Source organism: Carlito syrichta, unplaced genomic scaffold, assembly GCF_000164805.1.
Source record: "Carlito syrichta isolate Samal-C Ts95f unplaced genomic scaffold, Tarsius_syrichta-2.0.1 Scaffold303213, whole genome shotgun sequence".
In the NCBI taxonomy this organism is placed as follows: domain Eukaryota; kingdom Metazoa; phylum Chordata; class Mammalia; order Primates; family Tarsiidae; genus Carlito; species Carlito syrichta.
In genome coordinates this window covers 169,920-195,466 of record NW_007247309.1, presented here as the reverse complement: position 1 = coordinate 195,466, position 25,547 = coordinate 169,920, and the positions used below count along the sequence as shown (strand labels likewise).

The 25,547-nt window shown below is 37.8% G+C and overlaps 1 protein-coding gene across 1 annotated transcript in view; it reads left to right on the top strand.

Annotated features, from left to right (window-relative positions):
* Positions 1 to 25,547, top strand: part of LRPPRC (leucine rich pentatricopeptide repeat containing) — a 106,993-nt gene that overhangs the window by 72,998 nt on the left and 8,448 nt on the right. Inside the window, exons 27-34 of the mRNA XM_021712369.1 lie at positions 2,361 to 2,503; positions 2,636 to 2,744; positions 6,906 to 7,032; positions 14,071 to 14,159; positions 18,263 to 18,467; positions 20,207 to 20,346; positions 20,476 to 20,591; positions 22,970 to 23,044. Coding sequence (XP_021568044.1) covers positions 2,361 to 2,503; positions 2,636 to 2,744; positions 6,906 to 7,032; positions 14,071 to 14,159; positions 18,263 to 18,467; positions 20,207 to 20,346; positions 20,476 to 20,591; positions 22,970 to 23,044 — 1,004 coding nt within the window. The remainder of the gene's footprint in view (positions 1 to 2,360; positions 2,504 to 2,635; positions 2,745 to 6,905; positions 7,033 to 14,070; positions 14,160 to 18,262; positions 18,468 to 20,206; positions 20,347 to 20,475; positions 20,592 to 22,969; positions 23,045 to 25,547) is intronic.

Below are 25,547 nucleotides of genomic sequence, written 5' to 3'. Positions count from 1 at the left end.
TCTTACTGAAAGCACAGAGTTGTAGATCATCCACCCACCTTCTCTTCATTGTTTGGAATAGTTTTGTTAGCTTAAAAATTAATCCCTTTTCAAAGTACCTTAGCAGAAGTGTTTCTGGCTCTTGGAAACTTTCCCTGTATCTTCCCCACAGTCCACAAGGACCTTTTGACAGTGAGCAGGGGGCTCCACTTCTTTTCCTTCTGCAGAATAAAGATTCCTGAACTTGAATTTCTTTAAGATCAAATACATTTTATACTTTTACATACTTGAAGTACTTGAATTTTATGTTACAAAAGAACATCTTAATGAAGGAAAAACATAATAATAACGAAAGTCTTGGTTTGGATGTTGGTTATAAATGTAAGGCTTTTAGCCAGGCGCGGGCTCAAGCCTATAATCCCAGCACTTTGGGAGGCCAGGGCAAGAGGATTACCTGATCCCATGGGTTCGAGACCAGCCTGGGCAACTGGGCGAGACCTCGTCTCTACAATAAATTTAAAAAATTAATTGGGCACGGTGGCACACGCCTGTAGTTCCAGCTACTTGGAAGGCTGAGGTGGAAGGATCGTTGAAGTCACGGTGGCTGTGAGCGTACCATTTACACTCCAGGCTGGGCGACAGAGTGAGACTCCAACTCAAAAAAATAAAATAAAATAAAACTAGCCGGGTGCAGTCACACACTTGTTGTTTCAGCTATGTGGAAGGCAGAGTCAGAAGGATCACCTGAGCCCAGCAGTTCCAGTGTACTCACCAGAGTGCCACTGCACTCTAACCTGACTCAAAATTAAAATACAAATAAATGTAAGGCTTTTATATTAGTTGGATTGGATTGATTTTATTAACACAGCATGTATATGAGTAAAAGCACTCTGAACTTTAGGTTAATTTCTAATGTTTGAGTCTTCTTTCAGTATGTGAAAGTTTAGGCTGCTATCTGTGTGTAACCCAGGGGAATTTTCCTGCTTATTTTCTACCTTTTTCTTTATTGTGATTGCTAATGGAATATGAGTATATTTTTTGTTCTCTGTATTTTTTACTTTTAGGAGTCATTAATTGTCAAAAAAACTTAGCTTTTTAGTCTTAAGGGGAAAAAAATCTAGGAAAATTATATTTCTTTTAGTATATTAGTGTTTTTCCCCTAAAATGCTGAGGAAAAAATTTGTGTTTTCTGGATCATTTGTGCTCTAAAATAAACCTCCCGTCCTACAGCTGGGCCTTACACAATCAAGATATTTCTTATACATACTATCACATTTAAAAAAATTATCTAAAGCAGTTTTTCTGTGTACTTAATAATTATATTGTCATGTGTTTTTTTATTTCTTCCTCTGTTTTTAAATTAATAAATTAATAATTAAATTAATTTATTAATTTAATTTAAATTCCTTTTCTCTTTTCAACCACGAGAATGTCAAAAAACAAAGTCTTGAGGGGGAAGGAAGGAGGGGGGAAAGGGCTGCTTGTGTGGGGGGGGTGGCGCTGCGCTCATCAGAAGCTTTGACCTGGTCATCACACAAGATGCCCATGTAACTGATCTTCTCATGTACCCTGGAATCTATAATAAAATTAATTTAAAAATAAGAATGAAGAAACATTTAAGTGCACAAACAAAAATGAAAACAACAAGAAACCAAAATATTCTTTCTTAAGTTTTTGCTATTTGTAAAGACTGGATTACCACATACAAGGAACTAGGTTTTTCAATATGAAGGAATCTGCCAGTTTCCTTCTCAACAGACTTTCGGTCCCCTGTAATACTTATTCTGATAACAGTATCTGTTGAAATAAGAAATCTAGAAGACATAATCTATCAGACACTGTCAAAGAAATTCAAGTCAACAAAAGAGACAGACAATTTTCTCTACTCGACTAAGTGAAAGGGTTTGTAGATTTGTCACTTTTAAAGTGGTTCATACATTTGAACACTTCAATCATGTTAGACCTACAGCTGTGTACTACTGCATAGTATACATATGTTTGTCATCTTTGCAAACACTAAAGGTCGTGGTTGAATTGCTACCTATCTCTGGTTTTTATTTCAGCCATGGGCAATTTCTCAGTTACTTTGAAAAGACACACTTTTTCTTGGTCTGCACTATCTGCAAAGTGGTTAAAAAAAAAAGACAAACTTTTTATCAATATGATTCAAAGTGTTCAGTAAAGGTTGGGGGCAGGGGTGTTATTACTGCTTTTTAATAGGTGAGGTATTTGGGGTTTATAATTCAGAAGGTACCAAAAAAAGCTCCCCCCCTCACTTTTAGGCCACAATCACTTTTGGTTCCTAATAAGAAATAGTTGTAAATATTTTAATGGGTCTTGTTTAATGTATTTATTAATTTCTGTTTAATCAAATTCTACAGAAATAAATGGTGACTGGCAAAGAGCTGATGCTGTCTGGAATAAAATGCAAGAAGAGAATGTTATTCCCCGTGAGAAGACCTTAAGATTATTAGCTGAAATCCTTAGAAATAGTAATCAGGAAGTTCCATTTGATGTGCCTGAGGTAAGTTGTTTTTAGCATAATCATAACAGATTTCGTTGTAAATTTAATTAGGTCATAGGCTAGCCCACTTTCATACTGAAAAGGTCATCGTACTTGCCAGTTTTTGTTTAACTGAATAATTTTGTTTTAAAGCTGTGGTATGAAGATGAGAAACAGTCCCTGAGTTCTTCATCACCCTCATCTGTAGAATTTGATTTCCATAAAGAGCTGTCACATGCCTGCCGATGGAAGAGAGACAAAGGTAAACATGTCTACGTGGTCTTATTTCCAGTAGCAGCATGCACACGTAGCCCAACAAGCTAGATGTGCTGCTGTATGATAGAGATGGGATTTACACTTTATAAGTTAATTATTTTATTTCATACTTTAACAAATACCTTTGGGAGCAGTTGGGATAATTTAACTATTCACTGAGTGATAGATAATATTAAGGAATTAGGCTGGGCGCAGTGGCTTACACCTGCAGTCCCAGCAATGGCAGGGCGGTGGGGGGAGGCAGACGAATTACTTGAGCCCAGGAGTTCAAGTTTTGTAAAGCAAAACCTTATCTCTACAAAAAATAAGAAAATTAGCTGGGCATGGTGATGCATGTCTGTAGTACCAGCCATTTGGGATGCTGAGGTCGAAGGATTGCCTGAGCCCAAGAGGTCAAGGCTGCTGTGAGCCGTGATCATCATGATCGTGCCTCTGCACTCCAGCCTGGGTGACAGAGTGAGACCTCAACTCAAAAAAGAGGGGGGTTTGCTCTTATTTTTGTTAGATATAATAGTGGTATTATGATTTATAGGAACATATTCTTAAATTTTGAGATCCATTTTTTATTGAGGGATAAACAAAATCAAGTTTTCTATAATTTATTTTAAAATACTTAGCCACAAAACAAAGAAAGTGCCAGGCACGGTGGTTCAAGCCTGTAATCCCAGTACTTTGGGAGGCCAAGGCAAGAGGATTGCCTGAACCTACGAACTTGAGACCAGCCTGGGCAACATGGTGAGACCTCATCTCTACAATAAATCCAAAAATTAACTGGGTGTGGTAGCATGTGCCACCTGTAGTTCTATCTACTTGGAAGGCTGAGGCAGAAAGAGCGCCAGAGCCCAGCAAGTTGACGCTGGGGTGGCAGTGAGTCTGCCACTACACTCCAGCCTGGGCTCCAGCCTGAGCAACAGAAAAAACCACAAAGAAAGCAAATCTGGTAAAATGTTGTTGTTAGGTGTAGGTGATGGGCGTGAGGGAGGTGGGGTTCGTTATACTATTCTTTATACTTTGTACTTTAAAAATTTTTTATAATAAAAGCTATTATTGGCCGGGCACAGTAGCTCACGCTTATAATTCCAGCACTTTGGGAGACCAAGGTGAGAGGATTGCCTGAGCCCATGGTTTCGAGACCAGCCTGGACAACTTGGCAAGACCTCCTCTCTACAATAAATCCAAAAAAATTAGCCAGGCATGGTGGCAAGTGCCTGTAGTTCTAGCTACTTGGAAGACTGAGGTGGAAGGATTGCCTGAATCTAGTAAGTCGAGGCTTCAGTGGCCAGGAGCATGCCACTGAAGCCTCGTGACAAAGTGAGACTCCAACTCAAAAAAAAAAAAAAAGCTATTATTGGTATGCTTTTTGAAGACGATTCTACTGTGAAAATAATGTTTTGGGGACAAATATTATAACTTTTATTTGAAAGTAAAAAATGATTTGGGCATTAACTACCGTACTAGTAATGTGTTGAAGTGACCAAGCAATGTGTCAGGGTTTGAGGCCTGTCTCTTGGTCTTCCCTTTCTCTAGTAATAACCTTTCCTGAAGACATCTCTGCCTTCATTAGGATGACTTTAAAGTTTGTGTGACCATCTTTAACCTTATGATATGAGCTTACACAATTAAATTATATAATTTCACTTAGGCTTCTTATAACCTTCCAGAATAACATATTACTCTGTTTCCCTTATTCTTGTTCATTTCTTTCCCTAGAATGATCTATTTTCTTCAGCTTTGGGGTGGATTTCAATTATGCTTTATGAGAGTTGAACTGTTAATAAAATAGATGCAAGAGGGTTCCCTCCCCCCCCCATTTTGGTATTGATGGTTTTGAGCTTTATTCAGTAGAAAGGAATCAATGTAGGAATTTATAGAACGTCTTAATTTTCTAACTCAACTAGAAATTTCGTGGCACTGACGTAAAATATATGAAGGAAGAACAAGCTAAGTTCTTATGCCTTCTCACTCACCTAGAGTATAACTTTTTATTTTTTCTGAGTCATTTTCCATTATTGCATATTCAGTCTATATATCCTCGAGTCTCTCACCTGCATCTGTTAAAGCTAAATATAAAGCTAATTATCATGATTAATACTATGTCAATATTCTGCTAAAATTTTGATTTGACTAAAATGAGTATAGGTTTAGTGTATAGTTTAAGTAAAAACACTTAACTAGTTAACTAAGTAATTAAGCATAATACAGCATTTATTACAGATGTAAAGATATACCTCCATCCTGTTTTTTATGTGTAATTTTAATTTATGTAATTGGTTTTATCCTGCTAATTTTGAGTTTTTAGTTTCTTTTTTGTATGTCTCAGGATTCAACCAGGCTTTGAGAATTGGATACTTGGATTAGCGCTTTTCTGATACTTTAGTCTACTCAGAGGTGTGTTGTGATTGTGCCACCATGAACAAACCTGTGGTGAATGGGTTTGGTATATTACAATGCTTGCTTAAAAAAAAAAGTAATAGGGAGTAATAAACATAGCCACACCAATTTAAGTGAAGACTTCAATTTTAGGAGACAAGAAGTAAGATTTTCTAGATTTATTTTGTTGATTTTAAATAACCAAATAGTATCACATCTTAATTTCTTAGCCCCCTTATAAAGAAAATGTATGCATTGTATACAAAATGACAGGCTCTATCACAGTCATTGTATGTCATGATTTAAAAGATTGTATTTAGCAAAGCTGTTCTATGACTTTAATAAGTAGATAAACTGTTCTTCAATTTGAGACGGATTGATACTGGTACCCAAATGAAGATATGACTTCCCATCTCAGAAAAATAAAATACACTGAATATATAGGTGTCTGAATAGTGGAATTTCTTAATTTTGTGAGTGTGTTTTTATTTTCTACTTTTTGTCAGTGCCCAGTAACAGATGGATATTCAATGAAATCTGGGCCAGAACACTTGATAATTTAATGACTAATAGGGACTATTCTTCAGAAGACTACTTAAAGTGGGATCAACTTATGCGTGCCATAGTTAACTTTCATTTGCTCAAACTGTTCTCCTTAGTTAAGATGCAAATACACGTCATAAAATTTTTCTTACTTTCTCCAAATTTAGCTTGAAGGGGTAAATAATAAAGAAGTCTTTGACATTGCCACTTCAGTGTAGTTGAGGGTTAGGGTTAGCCAGCCTCTCCTAACTTATAAACGCAAGCATGACAATTTTTCCTTGTTCAGAAACTTCTAGAGTAGCTCAGAATGTTCTTGAGTACATTAGTATCATGTTCGTTCCTGGTTACGTGTTCTGCATTTTCCTACATTGAGCCATATATTTATAGAAGTTCATATGTGGTAGTTCTTTATTGTCATTTGTTTATATATAGAAGAGAGTAGAATGTAGTTTCAGTTGACTGTTTATAGCCAGACAATTTCATTTCAGAAAAGTAAGTGACTGAAAAGTGTAGTTACTTCTCTTTTGGTAACATCTTTTCATTCACTGACAGTTATTGTGAACAAGTGAAATAAAACTGTTAATCAGTCAAACAAATGTTGCTTAGTTTACTTGTTAGATATCTGTATATTTGAAAATTGTATGTTTTTGTATAAGTCCTGTCGTAGCCAAATAATGTGATCTCCTAATTTTAGAATTATAGGCTATATTCACTTTAATGCTATTGTGCTGAAATGTTAACCATCGTAACCACCCACTTATAGATTAAAGATTGCTTTAAAATGAATCTTTTGCTCCCCTCAATCTAAATTATACCTCTGGTTTATTTGGACTTTAACACACATTTCGCAGTTTATTTTGAAACAAGTATCATCTTTTTATAAATTCAGAAGAGCTGTTTCTCATTTTTATTGGAGTGAAAATAATTTTTCAACTTAAGAAAGCTAGTGTGAAAAATAATTTAGCTAGTATGAAGACATATACCCTTTCAGGTATCATTATTTGGATGAAGTGGTAGTTTCCAAAATTGTAACTTTGTCTTTAAAAGATTTGGAGAGTGAAGTCATCTGCTTTGTCAGTGTGTACCTTTATAGTGTGAAAACAGTGGTTAGATATTGAAAAACAAATATTGGGTTAGGTCTTTGTTTTAGGGTTTTTTCCCCTCCTTGTTGCCATTTCAGAATAATGTCATCTGATCTGGGCGATTTTTTTGTGTTTTTTTTTTTTTCTCATAGATGCATATAATATTTTCCTGAAAGCAAAAGCAAAAAACACTGTGTTTAACACCGAAACCTACAGCAATATCATAAAATTACTATTGTCGAAGGAGTGTCTTCCACAAGCAATGGAAGTGAAAGATTTGTAAGTATTATTCCAATTATTAAACCTCTCACTTAAAAAATGTATTGGCAGCCGGGCTCGGTGGCTCAGCCTGTAATCCCGTGCCTTTGGGAGGCTGAGGTGAGTGGATTGCCTGAGCCCGCGGGTTCGAGACCCACCTGGGCAGCGAGACCTCATCTCTACAATAAATCAAAAAATCAGCTGGGCATGGTAGCGCATGCCTGTAATTCCAGCTACTTGGAAGGCTGAGGCGGAAGGATCGCCAGAGCCCAACAGGTCGAGGCTGTGGTGGCCGGGAGCAGCCACTGCACTCCAGTCTGGGCGACAGAGTGTGACTCCAACTCCCAAAAAAAAAAAAAATGTATATATATATATATATAGGCTACCATTAGGATTTTTCTAATAATGTGCTGTGTAGTGGCAGTTGCTTAATTAGCCTCAACTACCCATAAAAATCACGTAAAACGGTTAACTAATTTGATGGCAGTTTTTTAACCTAAGAAAAAATAATCTTTCCTGGGTGTATGCACTGTAGTGCTTTTTATTTACTTTGTATGCCCTAACAACGCATTTAAAATATCCATGTACAGAAAAAGTAATTTTTATTATATTCTACTTCTTATTTAACAACTATGTTTTGTACTTTTTGTGGTGGGATCAGCCTGATACAATGAAGAAGTCAAGGCTTTGAACTTAGACTAGGGTTTGAAACTTATTTGAAAGCTCTGTGACTTTGGAAAAACTACCTCCCTTCTCTGAAGCTCAACTTTTCTTCTGTATAATGCATGTATAATAATAGTACTTATAATATTAAATATTTCTTCTAGCTGGGGGCAGTGGCACATGCTGAGGCAGAAGGATCACCTGAGCCCAGCAGATCGAGACTGCGGTGGCTGCGAGTATGCCACTTCACTCCAGTCTGGGCAACAGAGTGAGACTCCCAACTCAAAATACACACACACACACACACACACACATACACACACATAAACATTTTTCTTCTAGGTATTGAAGAAGGTTGAGTGAGATAGAGAAAACATAGGTACTTGGCACTTTTTATATGTGCTTTCTCTTTCCCTTCTTTATTGTTTTTTGTTTGTAGTTTTTAAAAAAAATCTGTGTTGTGGCACCTATGGTGGTGGTAGTAGTTTTATCTCTCTGGCTAGTCCCTTAATTAAAATACTTCCCTAAACAAGAGTGAAGGTTTCTTGCTTGGTGTGTCACTTATCTGATTTAACTATTGCCTTATCCCCACGTTTCTGTCTGGAAAGTTAAGCTATTAAGGAGAAAGGACCTAGAGGGGAATAGATCATGGTAGTTACCTGCTTAGTGTATTGTGATTTCTGAAATAATCTCACTTGGCTAATTTTTGGCCTGCCATTTTTTAAAGTCACAGCATTTTTTTGTTTTGTTTTGTTTTTTTGAATTGTAGTCTTACTCAGCCACCCAGATTGGAGTGCAGTGGCACGCTCATGGCCACTGCAGCCTTCTAAATAGCTGGAGCTACAGGCATGCACCACCATGCCTGGCTAATTTTTTGGTTTATTGTGGAGACGAGGTCTCACTAAGTTTCCCAGGCTCGTCTCAAACTCCTGGACTCAGGCAGTCCTCTTGCCTCTGCCTCCCAAAGTGCTGGGATTACACGCCTGAGCTACCACGCCCGGCCAAGCAGTTTTAGAATACTAGAATCCTGAATAGGAAATGGATGTTTGCCATTCTGTCTCATCACTAGAAACCTCACGTCAACACTAGTGTTGTTAAAGTTTTATACCACAGGGCTTTATTTGCTGTTTGTGTTTTAGTATTGAAAAATGTATTCTATATGGCTTTACTTGTCTGTGTGGAGATGCACACACATATAGTCTGGAATCATCATTTGTGTATCTGGATATGGGACATTCACGCTAAGACCATAGAGGGCTTTAATATACTCTGTCTCAATTGTGTTTATCCAATTGCTAATTAAATTAGGTGTCTCTAACATACTCAATATGCCCTATATAAAAGCTTGAAAAATTTGACACTGAGTAGCATCCTGGTCAAGGGTGTGAATCATCTTCTGATATTACTTTTCTCAGGAAATTATTGTCTCTATCCCAACCCTATCCATGATAATCAAAGGTGTTCTGAAGCCACAATGATTGGGGACCAAGGAAGACAGAAGAATGAGGTACATTTTGTGTTCAGAATTAGGTATGGTTAAGTGAAGGAGGTAGAAACAAAGAGGGAGATTTTGTTTTTAAACCCAGAAAGCATTGAATCTTGTGGTTATTCACAAAGACCTCTGAAATAATTCCCCAAAGTACAGGTTTTAATTTTTTTCATTTTAATTGGGCTTATACTAGAATAGTGATCCTTACTTGTGGCATAAAGAGATTGCCATAGCCCACCACAAAGGTTCTGATTTTGCCAGTCTGGTGTGGGACCCAGTAAATGCAGTTACTGAGTACTCTAGGTGATTCAGGAATCCTGTATCTTAAACATTTTGATCACATACAATAATAGCAAATTGAATGTATCACATGTAACTATATTATAAAATGTGCAAAATAGAAAGTGTTCATAAGATAAGATTTTAGAAAGAGCTTTAAAGATTGTTTTGGCCTTCCCTTGCGTGTGTATGCCATATAGGTGTCTCTCATTGAAGACCATTGATCTAGAGTAGTTTCCAAAGTGCAGTGGAAACCAGTGAGTAGGTCAGAACCAGCTCTTTTTTTTAGTGAAATAGAGGAATATCAAAGCACTTCCTGTAGCAAAGATAGTGTTTTGTGAAATGGCAGTTACATGTGCATGTACATATCCAAGTACTGGGTTGTAACTACTCGAGTCTTACTGTGGATCTTAGTCAGTTGAAGCCAGGCATGGCATCTCATGCCTGTAATTACATTCCTTTCATTCTAGCACTTTGGGATGCCGAGGCAAGAGGATTGCTTAAGCCCAGGTGTTTGAGACCAGCCCAGGAAACATAGCAAGATCTTGTCTCTCCAAAAAAAAAAGCAAACAAAGATAGCTGGATATAGGAGCATGCACCTGTAGGAGGCTGAGGCAGAAGGATCGCCTGAGCCCAGAAAGTTAAGGCTGCAGAGAGCCATAATTGGTGCTACTGCACTCCAGCCTGAGCAACAGAGTAAGACACCAATTAAAAAAAAAAAAAATTGAACGCTTCTGACCTAGAAGATAGTTGTAAACATAGCCCTTCTATTTCTCCTTATATTCACAACCAGTAAAATGTAGGTTTGTCTTCTTCCCTTCTTCTCTAGATCTTCATGAAGTCTTTCTGAGGTATGATTGATATATGAAATGATACATATTTAATGTATCCATCTTTGTGAGTTTGGGATTAAATATACACCTGTGGAGTCATCATCACTGTCAAGGGCATAAACACATCCATTCTCTCCCAAGGATTCTTCCCACCCTCATTATTATTACTATAGGGTTTTGTGTGTGTGTTTAAGAACACTTATGATAAACACTCTTAGCAGTTTTCAGTATACAACACAGTATTGTTATCTACAGCCACTATGTTGTATAGATCTCCAGAACTTCTTTATCTTGCATGACTGAACTCCTTGTACTCTCTGCTTCTGAGTTAAGACTTCAGATTCCACATGTAAGTGAGACTTTCTGTATTCTTGAGAACATTGTTTTTTCTGTCATGTTATCCAGTCATGGCTATTTGGCAGTTGCTGTCCCCCATGTAGCTCTGTGGGCCCAAGATCATCTTAGATCCAAAGCCTTAAGTCAGTCTGGGCACTGGATGCATGCTCTTTCCTTTTTTTTTTTGAGTTGGAGTCTCACTTCGTCGCCCAGACTGGAGTACAGTGGCCGCTCTCGGTCACTGCAGCCTCGACCTGCTGGGCTCCGGTGATCCTTCTGCCTCAGCCTTCCGAGTAACTGGAATTACAGGCACACGCTACCACGCCCGGCTGATTTTTTGATTTATTGTAGAGATGAGGTCTCGCCAAGTTGCCCAGGCAGGTCTCGAACCCGCAGGCTCAGGCAGTCCACTCACCTCAGCCTCCCAAAGTGCAGGATTACAGGCTGAGCCACCAAGCCCGGCTGCTCTTTCCTTTGAACCAATAAAATGTTGTGTCTAACTACCTAGAATTGTTTCTTGGGTTAAATCTATGTTGGGTACTTTTGAAAATAATCTTGAACTTGAAATTTAGGAATGGAAGTTCAAGTTACTAGGAACTCAACTAATTATGTCAAAGGTGATCCCTGGATCCAGTTTCTGTTTTATTGCCAACACTAAACTAGGATGTCTGTTTCCCTTCCAGCTCTGTATCAATGATCAGAGCAAGTAATTGTTGCTTTTTGATAGGCAACGTTATTGTAATATGGTGGCCAAATGAGTGACTGTAGCAAGTGACAGTACCTCCTAGTTTTATGCTGGCAGTTACTCTGGATCTATAAGTAGCTATTTGTTGTTACCATTACTGTATGACCATTACTAATGACCATAATGCCACTGGTTCACACTAAGAGCCATAGTTTTCCTGTGAACTAAAAATCATTGTGTTTCTCTTTGTTGTCATCTGATGTGTTGTAGATGCACTTGGCCTCTGGTGAGATTTCTTCAGTTTTATTAACAAGATCATTTAACCTTCCCAACATATCATGGAACCTCAAAAGTAACAGTAACAGCTGCCTTTAAAACTGTTTCAAGAAACTGACTTTCTTTCATTTTTAGTTTCCTCATGTTTCAAAATGATTTACCTATAATGAATTCTTCCAAGGGAGGAAACCCATTTACTCAGAGTAGTGAAGGTTATAAATTCTTGTTTAAACCTCTGATAAGGTTAAACTCTATTCTTAGGGAATTCAAGACGTGTGTAATGACCTTGCTTTATCTTTTTGGAGTAAAACTTTATTTTCTTTTTATTTTCCATTTCATTCTGTCTAGAAATAATGTTAAATCTGTCACTGATGGTTTTTGTTGAATTGGCCAGTTTTTCTTTTATCCAAAACATTATAATTCATAATCACCAACTAGTGTCCTCTGTGTGTTATGTAAGCACAATCTGTGGACCATTCATTGCTCTGAAATGTCTAAGGTGAAACTTTCCCTGTAATATTATTAATTGTGCAGTTGGTTGTAAATTGATAGATTGATACCCCTTTCTCCTATAATTTTGGCAGTCCTATAAATAAAAAAGAAAATGTCCAGAATTCTGTACTGTACAATTTAGTATAGCCACTAGCCATATATAACTGTTGAAATTTAAATTAGTTAAAATGAAATATAATGAAGAGTTCTGTTCCTTCATCAGATTAGCCATGTGGCTAATGCTCAATCCTGTTAGACAGCAGAAATAAAGAATATTCCCATCATTAGAGGAAGTTTTGATTTGACCACTCTGGACTAGATTTTTTCCTAAAAGGAAAGATCAAGATTAGGAGTCAGAAATACTTTTTTAAAATTTTATTGTATGAATGATTCTAATGCAAAGATCACTACCAGTAACTTTTTGTAATTTTTCTCCTTTTGCCAGTTTGGAGTATACTTTGGTTGTGATCAGTCAGATTCTGTATATATGTTATATATTATATAATAGATCCAGGAGTTTTTTCTCCCTAATATTTGTCTCTACTTTTATATTTGTAGTGAATAGGCAACTTCTTGAGAGGAGGAGATTATTGGAAGAGAATATTATGTGTTTTGAGGTTTTCGAAAGGTTTGTAGGTCACACTTAAAATGTCAGTTAAAAGAGAAGTTTTGTTACCTCGTGGTTTTAATAGATTTCAGGTAATATTTTTAAGTAAATATGGATAATACATGTAATAATATGAGCATGAGAAGTGAGCCTTTAATAGTGTCTAATTTTTATTTAATCATGCTAAAGATTGAGAAAGCAAATCCATTATTTTATGCAATGCATAGTCTCATGCATGAGTTGTTGACTTAAGAGCTTTGACAGATGGAACAAAGGAAAAAGTCAAACTGAGCAATGGGTGCTTTGGTGGGATTAAGAGGATTGGTCGGAGGGGAATAAGAAAATCCTGCATCTGGGGACCACAGGGGTGAACCTTAGAGGCTGAAAGTGACTGAGAGGATGGGCATGCCATGTTGTCTCTGGAGGATTTTCTTGGGATTGATGAGAATAATTTCGCAGTGACTCTGCTTTCCTCCCCATCTGCTTGGCTTAGTGTCCCGTCAGGAGGCTGCACTTGTTGACTGCAAGGCCATCACAGAGCTCGAGCAGGCAAATGGCAGAATTATGTTTGCTCCTTTTGGCCTGTTTAGATTTCCTAATCCAGAGATGAACCCTGGGGCATTAACGGTACTGAAATTTCATCACAGGAGATGTGCAAACAGAAATCATCTCCAGCTAGATCTGGGGTTTTTGGGTTGTTGTGTTTTACTTTTTTTAATCCTCTAGGTTTTAGTGATGAGTAAAGCAATTTTTTGCTCATGAGTTTTAAAAAGTTGGGAGGGGGGTTGTTTCGAATTTAAGGCTAGGACAAGACTGTTGTGTAAAATTTTTAATTTTAAGGTAACAGCAGTTTTGGTTCTGCAGTATGTTCAGCTTTAAAAACTGTATGTATCTAGATGACAAATTTGAAAATTAATCAACCAAATGATACAGTGTTAGTAATATGCTTTAGTTTATATTTAAAACATACAGTGCTGAAAATAAATGTTCATTTTTGTTGCTGGAAGAAGAGTTTTGCATTTTATAATTATGGTGAATGTAAAAAAAAGAGGAAAAAGTATCCAGCTTAGGATACAGAAGAACAATGCAGGGCACGCAGTTATTTTAGTCATCTAATATGTCAGCATTCAAGAATCTGAACCGATTGTTTAAAAAAAATCTTGTACTTTGTTTCTTTTGTTGCTCATTTCCAACTTTGTCATCTGTCAGAATGCAAAAAAAAATTATCCTTCTATAACCATTGACAGGATAACACAAAAGCTGTCTCCAGGTCGATATTTTGCAGCAATATTTTTAACATACGAACAGTAGTTTTTATAATTTCACCTTGGTGCTCAACCATTTATTATCGTATCAGAAGCATGTCAGTAATTCCTTTCTAAATGTCTGCTTCTTTTAGCGCTGAGACCCACATCAAGGGCTTCACACTGAACGATGCTGCCAACAGCCTCCTCATCATAACGCAAGTTAGGCGGGATTATTTGAAAGGTATGTCACAATGCTTGACCTTTACGTCACATTAATGCCTCTGCAGATTTTTCTTGTAACGCCCTTCGAATACTTGGATAAAGGAGTCCATTTAGCAAATTACCTGCTTATCAAGAGCCTTTTGTGGTAGCTGAGAGACGTAAATTACTGTACATGCATTTATAATACAGCTTGAATATGAATGTACTTGTCATTTGACCACTTAGTCCAGTTTCCATTCCATTTAACACAAGATGGGTTTTCTTAAGATGAATCACAGCTCTTCAGACATGCAAAATTTGTGTTCCAGAACGAGAGAAAGTACAGGCTTTCAAGTGCGTTAAAATTCACAGCACAAGTCATTTTGCTTTGGAAATTAACATACTTTCGAGCATCTGAAACAATTCCCAGCAGTTGTTTCTTGCATATTGTGTTGGTTGTGTGTGAGGTAGCAAATGAGTTAAATTGAGTGTTAAATGTGTGGGATTGTGCACCGAATGATTATAATATTGATTTTTAAAACTTAATCTAATACTTTTTTAATAGTTCATAATACCAATAGCAATAAAATACTGTGTTTGTTTGAAGTTTAGAGTTTTAAAATTAATGTGATGAGGATAACACCGGGGCATGTGGAGATGCCTTTGGGAGGATTGGGGAGGTGCCCCTTGGTTTCGGGGAGGCTGTTGATGGGTTTACAGTAGGGGGCTGGGTTTGTCTGGAGGGCTTATACGAGTGAGCTCCCAAGGGGAAAGTGATGAATCTCTCAAATTTCGGTAAGTAGCTTTTCACGTTAAGTTTTACATGTGCATTTTAGATAGTAGAGTAATACTGCAGTTTTGCCAGCACAACAAAACCCACTTAGGAAACCTTTAAGGAAGGTTGTAAAAGCTCTTTAAGTATTAAATATGTTACCTCGTTGCTTCCTCGGTCTGTAATGGTGTTATTCCTCATGTGCATGTTTATAAAATAATTTCAAATCCCTGAGAGGAAGTTGCTGTCCAATTGCGCAACTTTAGTGTTGCCTACAGAACCTCAACATGCTGGTACCTCCTAATTGATTAGGACTGAATGTGGAAGTGGTGATTTCTCTCCTTTTGCAAAATTTCCAACCCAGCATTCCGCAGGTAGGGCTCACCCAGCTCAACAGTCCTTTTGGACAGCCTTAAGTGGTAATTGAGTGGTGTAGGACTTGTTAAAACTTTAAAATCTTTTGTTTTATTTTCAATAGAAAAGACTTTTCACCAAGTTGTTAATGTAGTAAAATGATAAACAATTTTTATTATTATTTTTAACTCAGGGGTCTCACTCTGTTGCCCAGGGTGGAGTGCAGTGACACAATTATGGCTCACCGCAACCTCAACCTCCTGGGCTCAGGCAGTCCTTCTGCCTCAGCCTCCCAAGTGTTTGGGACTACAAGCGCCTGTCACCATGCTGGCTAATTTTTTTTTTTTTTAATTTTAATTTTAATTTTTTTTGTAGAGACGAGGTCTTGCTATGTTGCCCAGGCTGTTCTCAAACTCATGGCTTAAAGCAGTCCTCCTGTCTGGGCCTCCCAAAGTGTTGGGTTTATAGGCATGAGTCACCACACTCGGCAAACAGTTTTAAAACAATGAAAAGTTAAACTTGCTCCCCATGTTAAGCACATTGTCATAAGTAGCTTATGTTTCTGTTATTACAGAGATAAGAGCAAAGCACCTTTTTTAAATTCAGGGAGTTCATTTTTGAGCTCAATCTGACCTGAATTTGTTTAACTTGAGTGGCACCCTTTACTTGTGTGTTAGGTGCCCTTTGTAAACTGCATGAAAGTACATGATGTAATTTCTAGTCTACTCTTCTCAGCTATTCAGCTCAACTGCATGTTGTCTGACACTAGGAGCCGTGGTCACCAGTGAGGATGGGAATGGTGTTCGCCTAGTCCCATCTCCTTACAGAGCTCCTGATCTTTAAAATTCCCTTCTGTCCTTCTGCCCTTCTCTCTTTTAGATTTCTTTTTCTCAACCCCATTAAAGCAGGAAGAGAAAAAAAGGCCAATGAAATCTTAATGGAATTCTGTAAGCTAATAGTGTTGTAGCTTATTAATAACTGATGCATGGCACCTGAATGATATAGTCAGTATCGCTAGTGAGTAATTGAGTAAATGTTGGCATTGGGTGACAGTGGGAAAGGACTTGGTGGGTGGGGAGGCGTGCAGATGGGTAACATTTTTGGTGTCCCTTCAGTCATTAACTGCACAGAAAGCAAGCCCTGTATGAGATGATTTAGGTCAAGATCCCAGGCTACCTTTGAATAGACATAAATTGATCTGTTCTCCTCACTCTCTATCTCATGCATACAGGCACCCACAGATGAGGCTTTGGGACAATTAGACCCTTGGGTTTTGGTCTAATGATATGACCTTAATGCTAGGCAGTTTATTTAAACTCTGCCTCTGTGTTTCTATAAAACTCTATAAAACTGGTCCTTACCTCAGAAGTGTAATTTTCAGTGTAGCTGCTTAGTGCTTTGCCTGAGATATATAATAAATGCTCAATAAATGTGGTAAGCACCTGATGAGTTTGAGTAACCATTGTCACCCATCAGTAACCTTATTTTTGCTGTTACTATGTTGATTCATTGGTGAGAAGATCCTCCTAGCTGACAATATTTGTGACTAATGAGACTATTATTACAAGTTAAATATCTGTATATGCCCTCCAGTTAAGATGTTATCAAGCTTATTTTCTGTAGGTTATATTTTTTAAATAGTATAAAACACATTTTTGCTTCTTCATTTTTCAGATAGGCTGTTCTTATTTGGAAAACTGTTTTGAGAGTCTAGTTTTGTCTAGGCTACATTGCTTTAATTGCTATAAAGCCATGGAGTTTTCTCTGATGGTGGTAGGAGTGATTGTTATCCTAAGTATTAGCACTGCCTCTGCAACCTACCATTTTATTTAATATAAAGATTTCGTTGCACTTGTATGTGAGTTTGTATATTAGAAGGATATTCCATAGGCGATCATAATTAAGTACATGTAAGTATGATGCTTTAAAAAGCAAACATTGGTTATACAGATATTTCTTAACTTACAATGGAGCTGCTTCCTTATAAACTCACCATAAGTTAGAAATACATTTACTACCCCAGAAACCCATGTAAAGTCTAACAATCATAAGTTGAACCATTGTAAGTCAGGGACTATGTGTATTCATGGGAATCGATGGGCTTTATTTTCTGTGAAAAATTAGTACAAGAAAATAACCACACGGCATCTAGTCATAAAAATAAATGTGTAACTGTGAAAGATGCATGTTCCAGTTTGGCTACTCCTGTGTGATCCTGTTTGGACTAGAGAGACATATTGTGTTCAAGAAAGAAGTATTGGGATAGTAAATGTTTTTGGTAATCATGTAATCTTTGAGTTAATAAAATATGTGAAAGCATGACTGTAGGTAGAAGTTACAAGTTTGGGCAAATTCTTTAATTTTAAAAATTCTTCATTATTTCTGTTCCTTTGAACTTACCAACTTTTTGTTGTTTGTTTGTTTTGAGTCAGAGTCTCACTCTGTCGCTCAGGCTGGTACAGAAGCATGCTCATGGTCACTACAGCCTCAATATGCTGGGCTCAGGCAAGCCTTCTGCCTCAGCCTTCCAAGTAGCTGGAACCACAGGCACGCAGTACCACACTCAGCTATTTTTTAAAAGTTTATTGTAAAGACGAGGTCTCGCCAAGTTGCCCAGGCTGGTCTTGAACCCCTGGGCTCAGGTAACCTTTTCGCTTCACCCTCCCAAAGTACTGGGATTACAGATGTGAGCCACCACGCCCGATCTGAGTTTGTCAAGCTTTTATGAAATAGTCACTAAACGTTATCCCTGAATGGAACTCATATTGTCAGTAACATTTATATTTTCTCTGTGACTTGAAGAGATTTCTCTGGGCTCTAGTATCTTATATAGTCAAATAAATCACATTTTTAGATTTCTCATAAAGTATTAATATTTTCTGTAATCTAGAATTAATTATTCATAGATTTTTGTATATAGCCATTTGGTGCCCATATTTAAAAGCTGGTTTTCAAAATGCATTGAAGTCAACAAAGGTCATATAAGAAAAACCCTGTCCTCTGCTCTTCTATTTTAGAGGCTCTGACAACATTAAAAACAGCCTTGGATCTGCACCAGGTCCCTTTCAGGATAGCTGTGACACGTCTCATCCAGGCGTGTGCCCTGAAGGGTGATGTGCAAAGCATAGAAACCATTCAGAAGATGGTACATGGGCTGGAAGACTCCATTGGACTTTCACGTATGGTTTTCATCAATAACATTGCTTTGGCACAAATAAAGAAGTGAGTATTTTCAAGCTTTCTTTTCTCTCATTGGCCACTGGAATGAGCATTACCTCAAATACCACTTTTTATAAACTTTCTTATGCATTTGGAAACCATGTCAACTGTAGAGGAAAATGCTGATGCTAGTTTCCGATTATTCCTTATTAGGGAATAATTATATATTGAAAAATGTGTTTTGTCTTCAGATTAAATCATAGAATAAATAACACTTAACAAATTCATAAAACTTGCTTCACAGTTGCTGACTTTTCTCTTTCACACATGTACTCGCCAGGCCTCTTGTTGTCGAAACACTTTGTTATGAAAGTGGAGAATTATCTCACTTGTTTGTCAGCAGTATTAGAGAGTGATGCTGTACTAGTACTCTGTGAAACGGGTGTGCAGGCTTGTTAGAAATACACGTTTTCGTCTTCCTCGCCCTTCCACCCAACCCATCCCATCAGCACACCCCCCCACACACGAGGGAGCCTCAAGAGCTGATTGTCTTACTGTCATCGCTGGCTGCCTCATGAGAATCAGCACTGTGGAAGTATCAGAGCTAGATTTTCATTAACCTCACTTGGCTCAAGTTAAAGATTGATGGGGATAAGTATGGTATTTGACACTCTTAATGCCTTTAGGGAAAAATGTTCTTTAGTAGTTAGTCTTACATATACCTAATACAACATGACGTTAAAATATAATGTTTGTTTCTGCAGAGTTTTTAAATTGTTCCTATTTCCTTTAGCAGAGAAACACAGTTGTGTTTCGTTTTTACCCTTTGTTTCCCCAAATAGGAATTCCCTTTAGTAAGAAAATGTGATTGTTTTAAATTAGAAGATTGAGGAAATTATTTATATAATAGCTGGATGAATTTTTAAGTGTTATCACATAAATAGTTTTATATGATGTGGAGATCATGTTCTTATTCACTATTAAATAATTATCCAAAACCCATAAAAAATTTATTGTAACAAGTTCATTTTTGGTTGAGGAATTATTTTGCTTAATATAATCTTAACATAATATTTATTAGTTTGAGTTCCATGTTATAACCGTAAAGTATCAATTATAGATTACCAAAATGGTAGTCATAAAGTATTATAACTTCGTTAAATAAGGCTATGTAATTTATTTTTTTTCCAGTGTAACATATGACGATGATTTCTCTGAGAATGTTAGTATAAATTTAGTATTTTCAAATATATATAGTACCTGACAAAAAAGAAATTGATGTGACTGGGTTAGAAACATGCATATATGCTCTTTGAAGACATCATCAGCATTTTTAAGGATCCTAAGATGTTCTGTACTACATCTTTAATTTATGCAGTGGTGACCAGTTGTGTATTATAAAGCCAAAAGTATAGCATTTAAGCAAGTTTCCATTGTATATCTGAAGAACAGCAAAATTAAATTAAATATTTAAGAGACAGTGTTTTTTAAGTTATCTGTATTGACTCTCCTATATTTAGTTGTTTGATCTCTCTAGAGCAGTGTTAAAATAAGCAACTATTTTTAACTGCTGCAGAATAAGATAAACAACCATTGTAGCATGAATTGTCTAGTAATTGTTTGTTTTTGTGACCTAAATGTGATTGGGTCTAAGTTGCATAGTGTTTTTCATATGGTTATTTGTAAATGTTTTTCCTGTTTTTCATAAAGTATTTGCATGAGTGGATCTAAGTTCTAATATTAAAACTGTCTGCAGTATTAATATGAAAGCAAATATTTATGACTTTGCTTTTTTAAAATAGCAATAACATAGATGTTGCAGTAGAAAACATTGAAAGCATGCTTACTTCAGGGAATCAAAATGTGGAACCCCAATACTTTGGCTTGGCATACTTATTCAGAAAAATAATAGAGGAGCAGCTGGACCCAGCAGTTGAAAAGAGTAAGTTTGTTGTTTATGCTAAAGAACACAGTAGCACATATTCTCTGAGACTGGACCAAATTTCTTTGGTGGATGAGTTATACCACTGTTTTAACAAAAGATTTGTTTTCTTACCTGTTGTTTTTCTAGTAAGCATCATGGCAGAGAGATTGGCCAATCAGTTTGCAGTTTACAAGCCTGTCACTGATTTTTTCCTTCAGCTTGTGGACGCCGGTAAGGTGGATGATGCCAGAGCCCTCCTACAGGTAATGACCTCCATTATGGAGCAGTGGGCTTACAGCTTGTGAGACGTGAACTGAGAAATGACTAGACTTAGGTATGTGGTGGAATACCGGAAATGAGGTGTGGTAGACCTCCAGCATATTTAAATTCAGTGTGAATCTGACTGTGTGACAAGGATCGGATTGTAGGTTGCTGGTTTTAAAGATGCCAGATCAGATTAGAAACTGTCCTTAGAATTAATTTAAGGGGACTGGGAGACTGGTTCTGCCGAAATGATTTAAAGACAAATGTTTCTGTGCTGATAGGTAACGCAGAACAACAACAATTCCTTTGATTTCCTACTTTAATTTCTCAAATGCTTTCAATACTGTGCATTGCCATGGCAACACAGTTTGCAAACAAAAAGTAGGAAATGTTTGCTTTTCAACTGCAGCTTCTCACTCGAATACTCAAACATTCCCAGTGCCTTATTCAAGGTTTATTAAGAGTTGAATTTGCTTTCTATTCACTTGTGTGTCACAGACACATTAAATGACAAATGCAGGTCTCTGTGACCCGCACTCTCAGTTAAATTAGCAATCTTCAGGGAAGGAGACAACTGCATTCATGCCATTTTAACTGCACTAAATATAAAGCTACGCCAGGAGCGGTGGGTGATCAGAGCTGCCACTGGCAGTGTACACAAACAGGCACCGCCGGGGAGCCCCTTCCCAGCAGGTGGCAGTCAAACAGTCACCGTGATCCCACCAGCGGCTGTGTTTGTGTCGACTCCCTGTGTCATATTGAGGCCTGGGACCAATTGCTGATGGTAAACAGTATTATATTCACTTAACCTTTTTACCAGCTGTGAGATATCCTAAGTAGTCAAGAGGGAAGGTAAGACTGTACCCATTTGCTTGAGCTCCAGTTTTGATCCTTAAAGCTCATCTAGTTTGGCAGTAGAATCCAAGTCATTTTAAAAACGAATTCCTGAAAGATGTTCTCTGCACCAACAGTTTCTGCTTCTGGGAATTTTGCTTTTGTTCCTGGAAGGAGAGAGATTCCAGTTGATTAGGAATTTTCTTGTTTTGTTTGGTTTGTTTACCTTTTGCTCCGTTTGTTTTTGTTTTAAAAGAAAAGGCAATATATGATAGGGTTTTCAGGGTTTGTTTCTTGTTTTATCTTTCATGTTACACGTTCTGTCTTGAAGGGAATATACCCTAGCTTTATCATCATGTATATCTATCTAAGAAACCCTTAGAGGATAAAGCATATGAATGTGCTTATCCTTGTGATGGTATCCGTTCAGTTTCAACACATCCTGTTGATAGTTGTTTACAAAGGGAACCCTGGTACTTTACCTGCCAGTGTGTTCTGAGCCATAATCGTCAAGGCTTTTCTTAGCGAGCACCAGTGGCGTGGGTGGGAGATGGCAGGAGTGGTGGGTTCTGATGCCACCTGGGTGTTGATGCAACAGCAGTGGTCTGTTTGTTTGCTATCCCTCCAGTACAGAGGGTTTCGGATGATAAACCCTTCACCCATCCCTTACCTTTTACTGTTGTCAAACGGTAAAAGGCAATTCTTGCTGTAGTGAGGAATACTTTATTCACAGATGTCAAAAAACATCCGTTTATGATGTTCTGTGTCCCCCAAAATTCCTTTTATACTGTTCATTTTAGTATTGACAATGTTTTAAAGCTTTGAAAGAGCAATGTGCTTTTAGAAACTTAAGAGAATGACATCTATGATGAATGTAAACTAAAATATTGTCTTGCCATATTTGATTTTACTATAGCATCTAAGATTGGATAGACACTTGATTTATCTGGTCTGTCATATAAACTTTTTTTTTTGAGTTTAACTTTTGTCTCTTTCTCAAGCGCTGGCTGTCTGTTGCAATGAAAGCCTTTTATAAAATAGAGAGATTGAAATCAGTCCTTTTGTATGCATAAGTGTAGGTAATTATACTTTAAAGAGAACTTGCTTTGTACATTTTAATTTTTATAAAGAAACGAGCAGTTATCTCCCTGACACCTTATTAAATGTATAATTAACCTTATGATCTCTAGCTCACTTGTGAATGCTTGGCAGTATAATTGGAGAGGAATAGTGTTTCTTTTTTTCCCTCTTTCTTTGCAGTCCTAAACCTTATTCAGTGGTTGTTGAAGCATTAGTTTAATTTTTCCCTTGTCTTTTTAAACAAACTTTGTACTTGCAATGCCAAGGACAGCACTGGCCAGAGATTGGCATAGCTGGCACTTGTCTTTTTTCTTGGCTTAAAAAATGGTGGTCGACTATTAGGCGTTCCTGTTGTTAATAATACATCAGTATATTATTGTGAACTTTCTTAATTGAAAATATTCACCTTGATCTGCTTGTTTATCGAAAACCTTCACTTACTGAGTAATGTTTTAATTTTTAGAGATGTGGTGCCATTGCTGAACAAACCTCAATTTTGGTGGTGTTCTTTGTTAGAAATTCTCGGAAGCCAGGAAAGGTACTGTGCTTTACTTACTAACGAATCTGTGATGCTGTAAACATCTTGCTCAAAGGGATTGAGTTTAACATAAGAGCTTATTGGTTCAGGACCTTATTTGAAAATATGACAGAGTAAAGATTTCTCTTGTCTACACTTTCCTTTTTTCCGCTTTCTTTTTTTAAACAGGTAAGTTCTCACTTACCCCAGCTGGAGTGCAGTGGCGTGATCACTGCCCACTGCAGTCTCAGATTACTGGGCTCAAGCAATCTTCCCACCTCAGTCTTCTGAGTTGCTGGACTATAGGCTCGTGCCACCATGCCCAGCTAAATTTTTTTCATTGTTTTTTATAGCAATGGGGGTCTCACTGTGTTGCCCAGGCTAGTCTCGAACTTCTGACCTCAAGCAAGGCTTTCACCCTAGCCTCCTAAAGAGTTGGGATGACAGAGTGAGCCACTGCACCTGGCCTATACTTGTTTCCTTTTTATTTGTTTGTTTTTATTTGGAGTCTCACTCTGTTGCCCAGGCTGAGGTACGGTGGCACGCTCATGGCCACTACAGCCTCAAACTGCTGGGCTCCGACGATGCTTCCACCTCAGCCTTCCAAGTAGCTGGAATTGCAGGCACTCACCACCATGCCTCGCTAATTATTTTGATTTATTGTAGAGATTTGAGGTCTTACCAAGTTGCCCAGGCTGGTCTCAATTCCCTGGACTCGAGCAGTCCTCTCATCTTGGACTCCCAAAGTGCTGGGATTACAGGCTTGAGCCACCCCACCCAACCTACTTGTTTATTTTTATAGGATGTTGATAGAGTCCATTTTGGCTTCTTAGTTGTATTGGAAATGCAAATTCATGCAGTGACTTTTCTACTTATAGTTATGCATTGAGAGCCCCAAGAAAGGGCCTGAAGAAAATCATGCTACTTGGGCCACATTGGTACATTTAACAATGCATTTCCGACACAGGTGATCAGCACTACAGAGTATCTCCCTCCGTGTGGCTACTTTGACCATTTCTCAGGTATAATCCATCAGGTGGATGAGCCATTTGGCTTTAAAACTGGTATGAGCCACAAACTGATGTTCTTATTTGTACAGTTACCTTATTTACACTTATAAAAGGGGTGGTGAGTGTGTAACAGAAGCAAATCCTGTTTTTGATATTTAACCAAAAAATAAAAACATGTTTCAAAAATTTTTTTTTTAGATCTGACTTTACCTGTTGAGCCCCAGAAACTACATTTTTTATTTAGGTTCTTTATGAAGTTCAGACCAAGTGCTACTGCAGCGCTTGTTTTATTTGAAACATTTGAGTTATTGTTTCCAGTCTGGGAGATGTAGTTTTCCTTAATTTCCACACATTTCCCCTGCATATAGAGTCACACTTTTAAAAAATTTGTTTAATTGCACCTTTTATCTCTGACTCCTGCATTTACTTACAAACAACTTTGAGAAACATTTGTTTGCCCTTTCTTTTTCCTTTCAAAGAGGGTTTGTTTTAAGTTTGTGATTAAAAAGTACAAGAAATAGAAAAGGCACATGCCAGTCCACATGTGGGACTGTGCCTAGTTCCTACTGCCTTGCCCAGGCGATAGGACAGGAAATGTACAGTGAAATATCTGCTTAAAACATTCCTCCCAGGAGACTTCAACCTGCCAGAAGTCCTGGAAGGATGCAGGCCTAGGTGTAAGTCAACTAAACAAGATGCCAAGAAAGGAGTTTGGATTTTTTTTTTTTTTTTTTTTTTGAGTTGGAGTCTCACTCTGTTGCCCAGGCTGGAGTGCAGTGGCACGCTCACAGCCACCACAGCCTCCACCTGCTGGGCTCAGGTGATCCTTTCACCTCAGCCTTCCAAGTAGCTAGAACCACAGGCACACACCACCACACCCAGCTTACTTTTTTTCTTTAATTGTAAAGACGAGGTGTCACCAAGTTGACTAGGCTGGTCTCGAACCCCTGAGCTCAGGCAGTCCTCTTGCCTCAGTCTCCCAAAGTGCTGGGATTACAGGCTTGTACCACGGTGCCCAACTGAGAGTTTGGATTTTTAAATGCTGGCTACCATGTTCCATTGTTTGTTAGTGAAGCGCTAAGCCAGATCTCACTTTTTGTGAGGTGGGAGGAGGCATAAACATACATAGATCCATCAGTTCATCCAGCATTGTTGGAGTGGGTTTGGAAGGATTCAGTGGATATTCATTAGGGTGGCAGTTTTATATTAACTGAAGGAAATAGAACTGTGGGTACATAGCCCTCTAAGCAACCAAGTAAAATTTCAGTGAGATACTGGAACAGTCTATGTTATATATCAAGTGGGAAGCACTTTAAAATATTCAACTGAGCCGGGCTCGGTGGCTCAGTCTGTAATCCCGCGCCTTTGGGAGGCTGAAGTGAATGGATTGCCTGAGCCCGTGGGTTCGAGACCCGCCTGGGCAGCAAGACCTCATCTCTACAATAAATCAAAAAATCAGCCGGGCGTGGTAGCGTATGCCTATAATTCCGGCTACTGGGAAGGCTGAGGCGGAA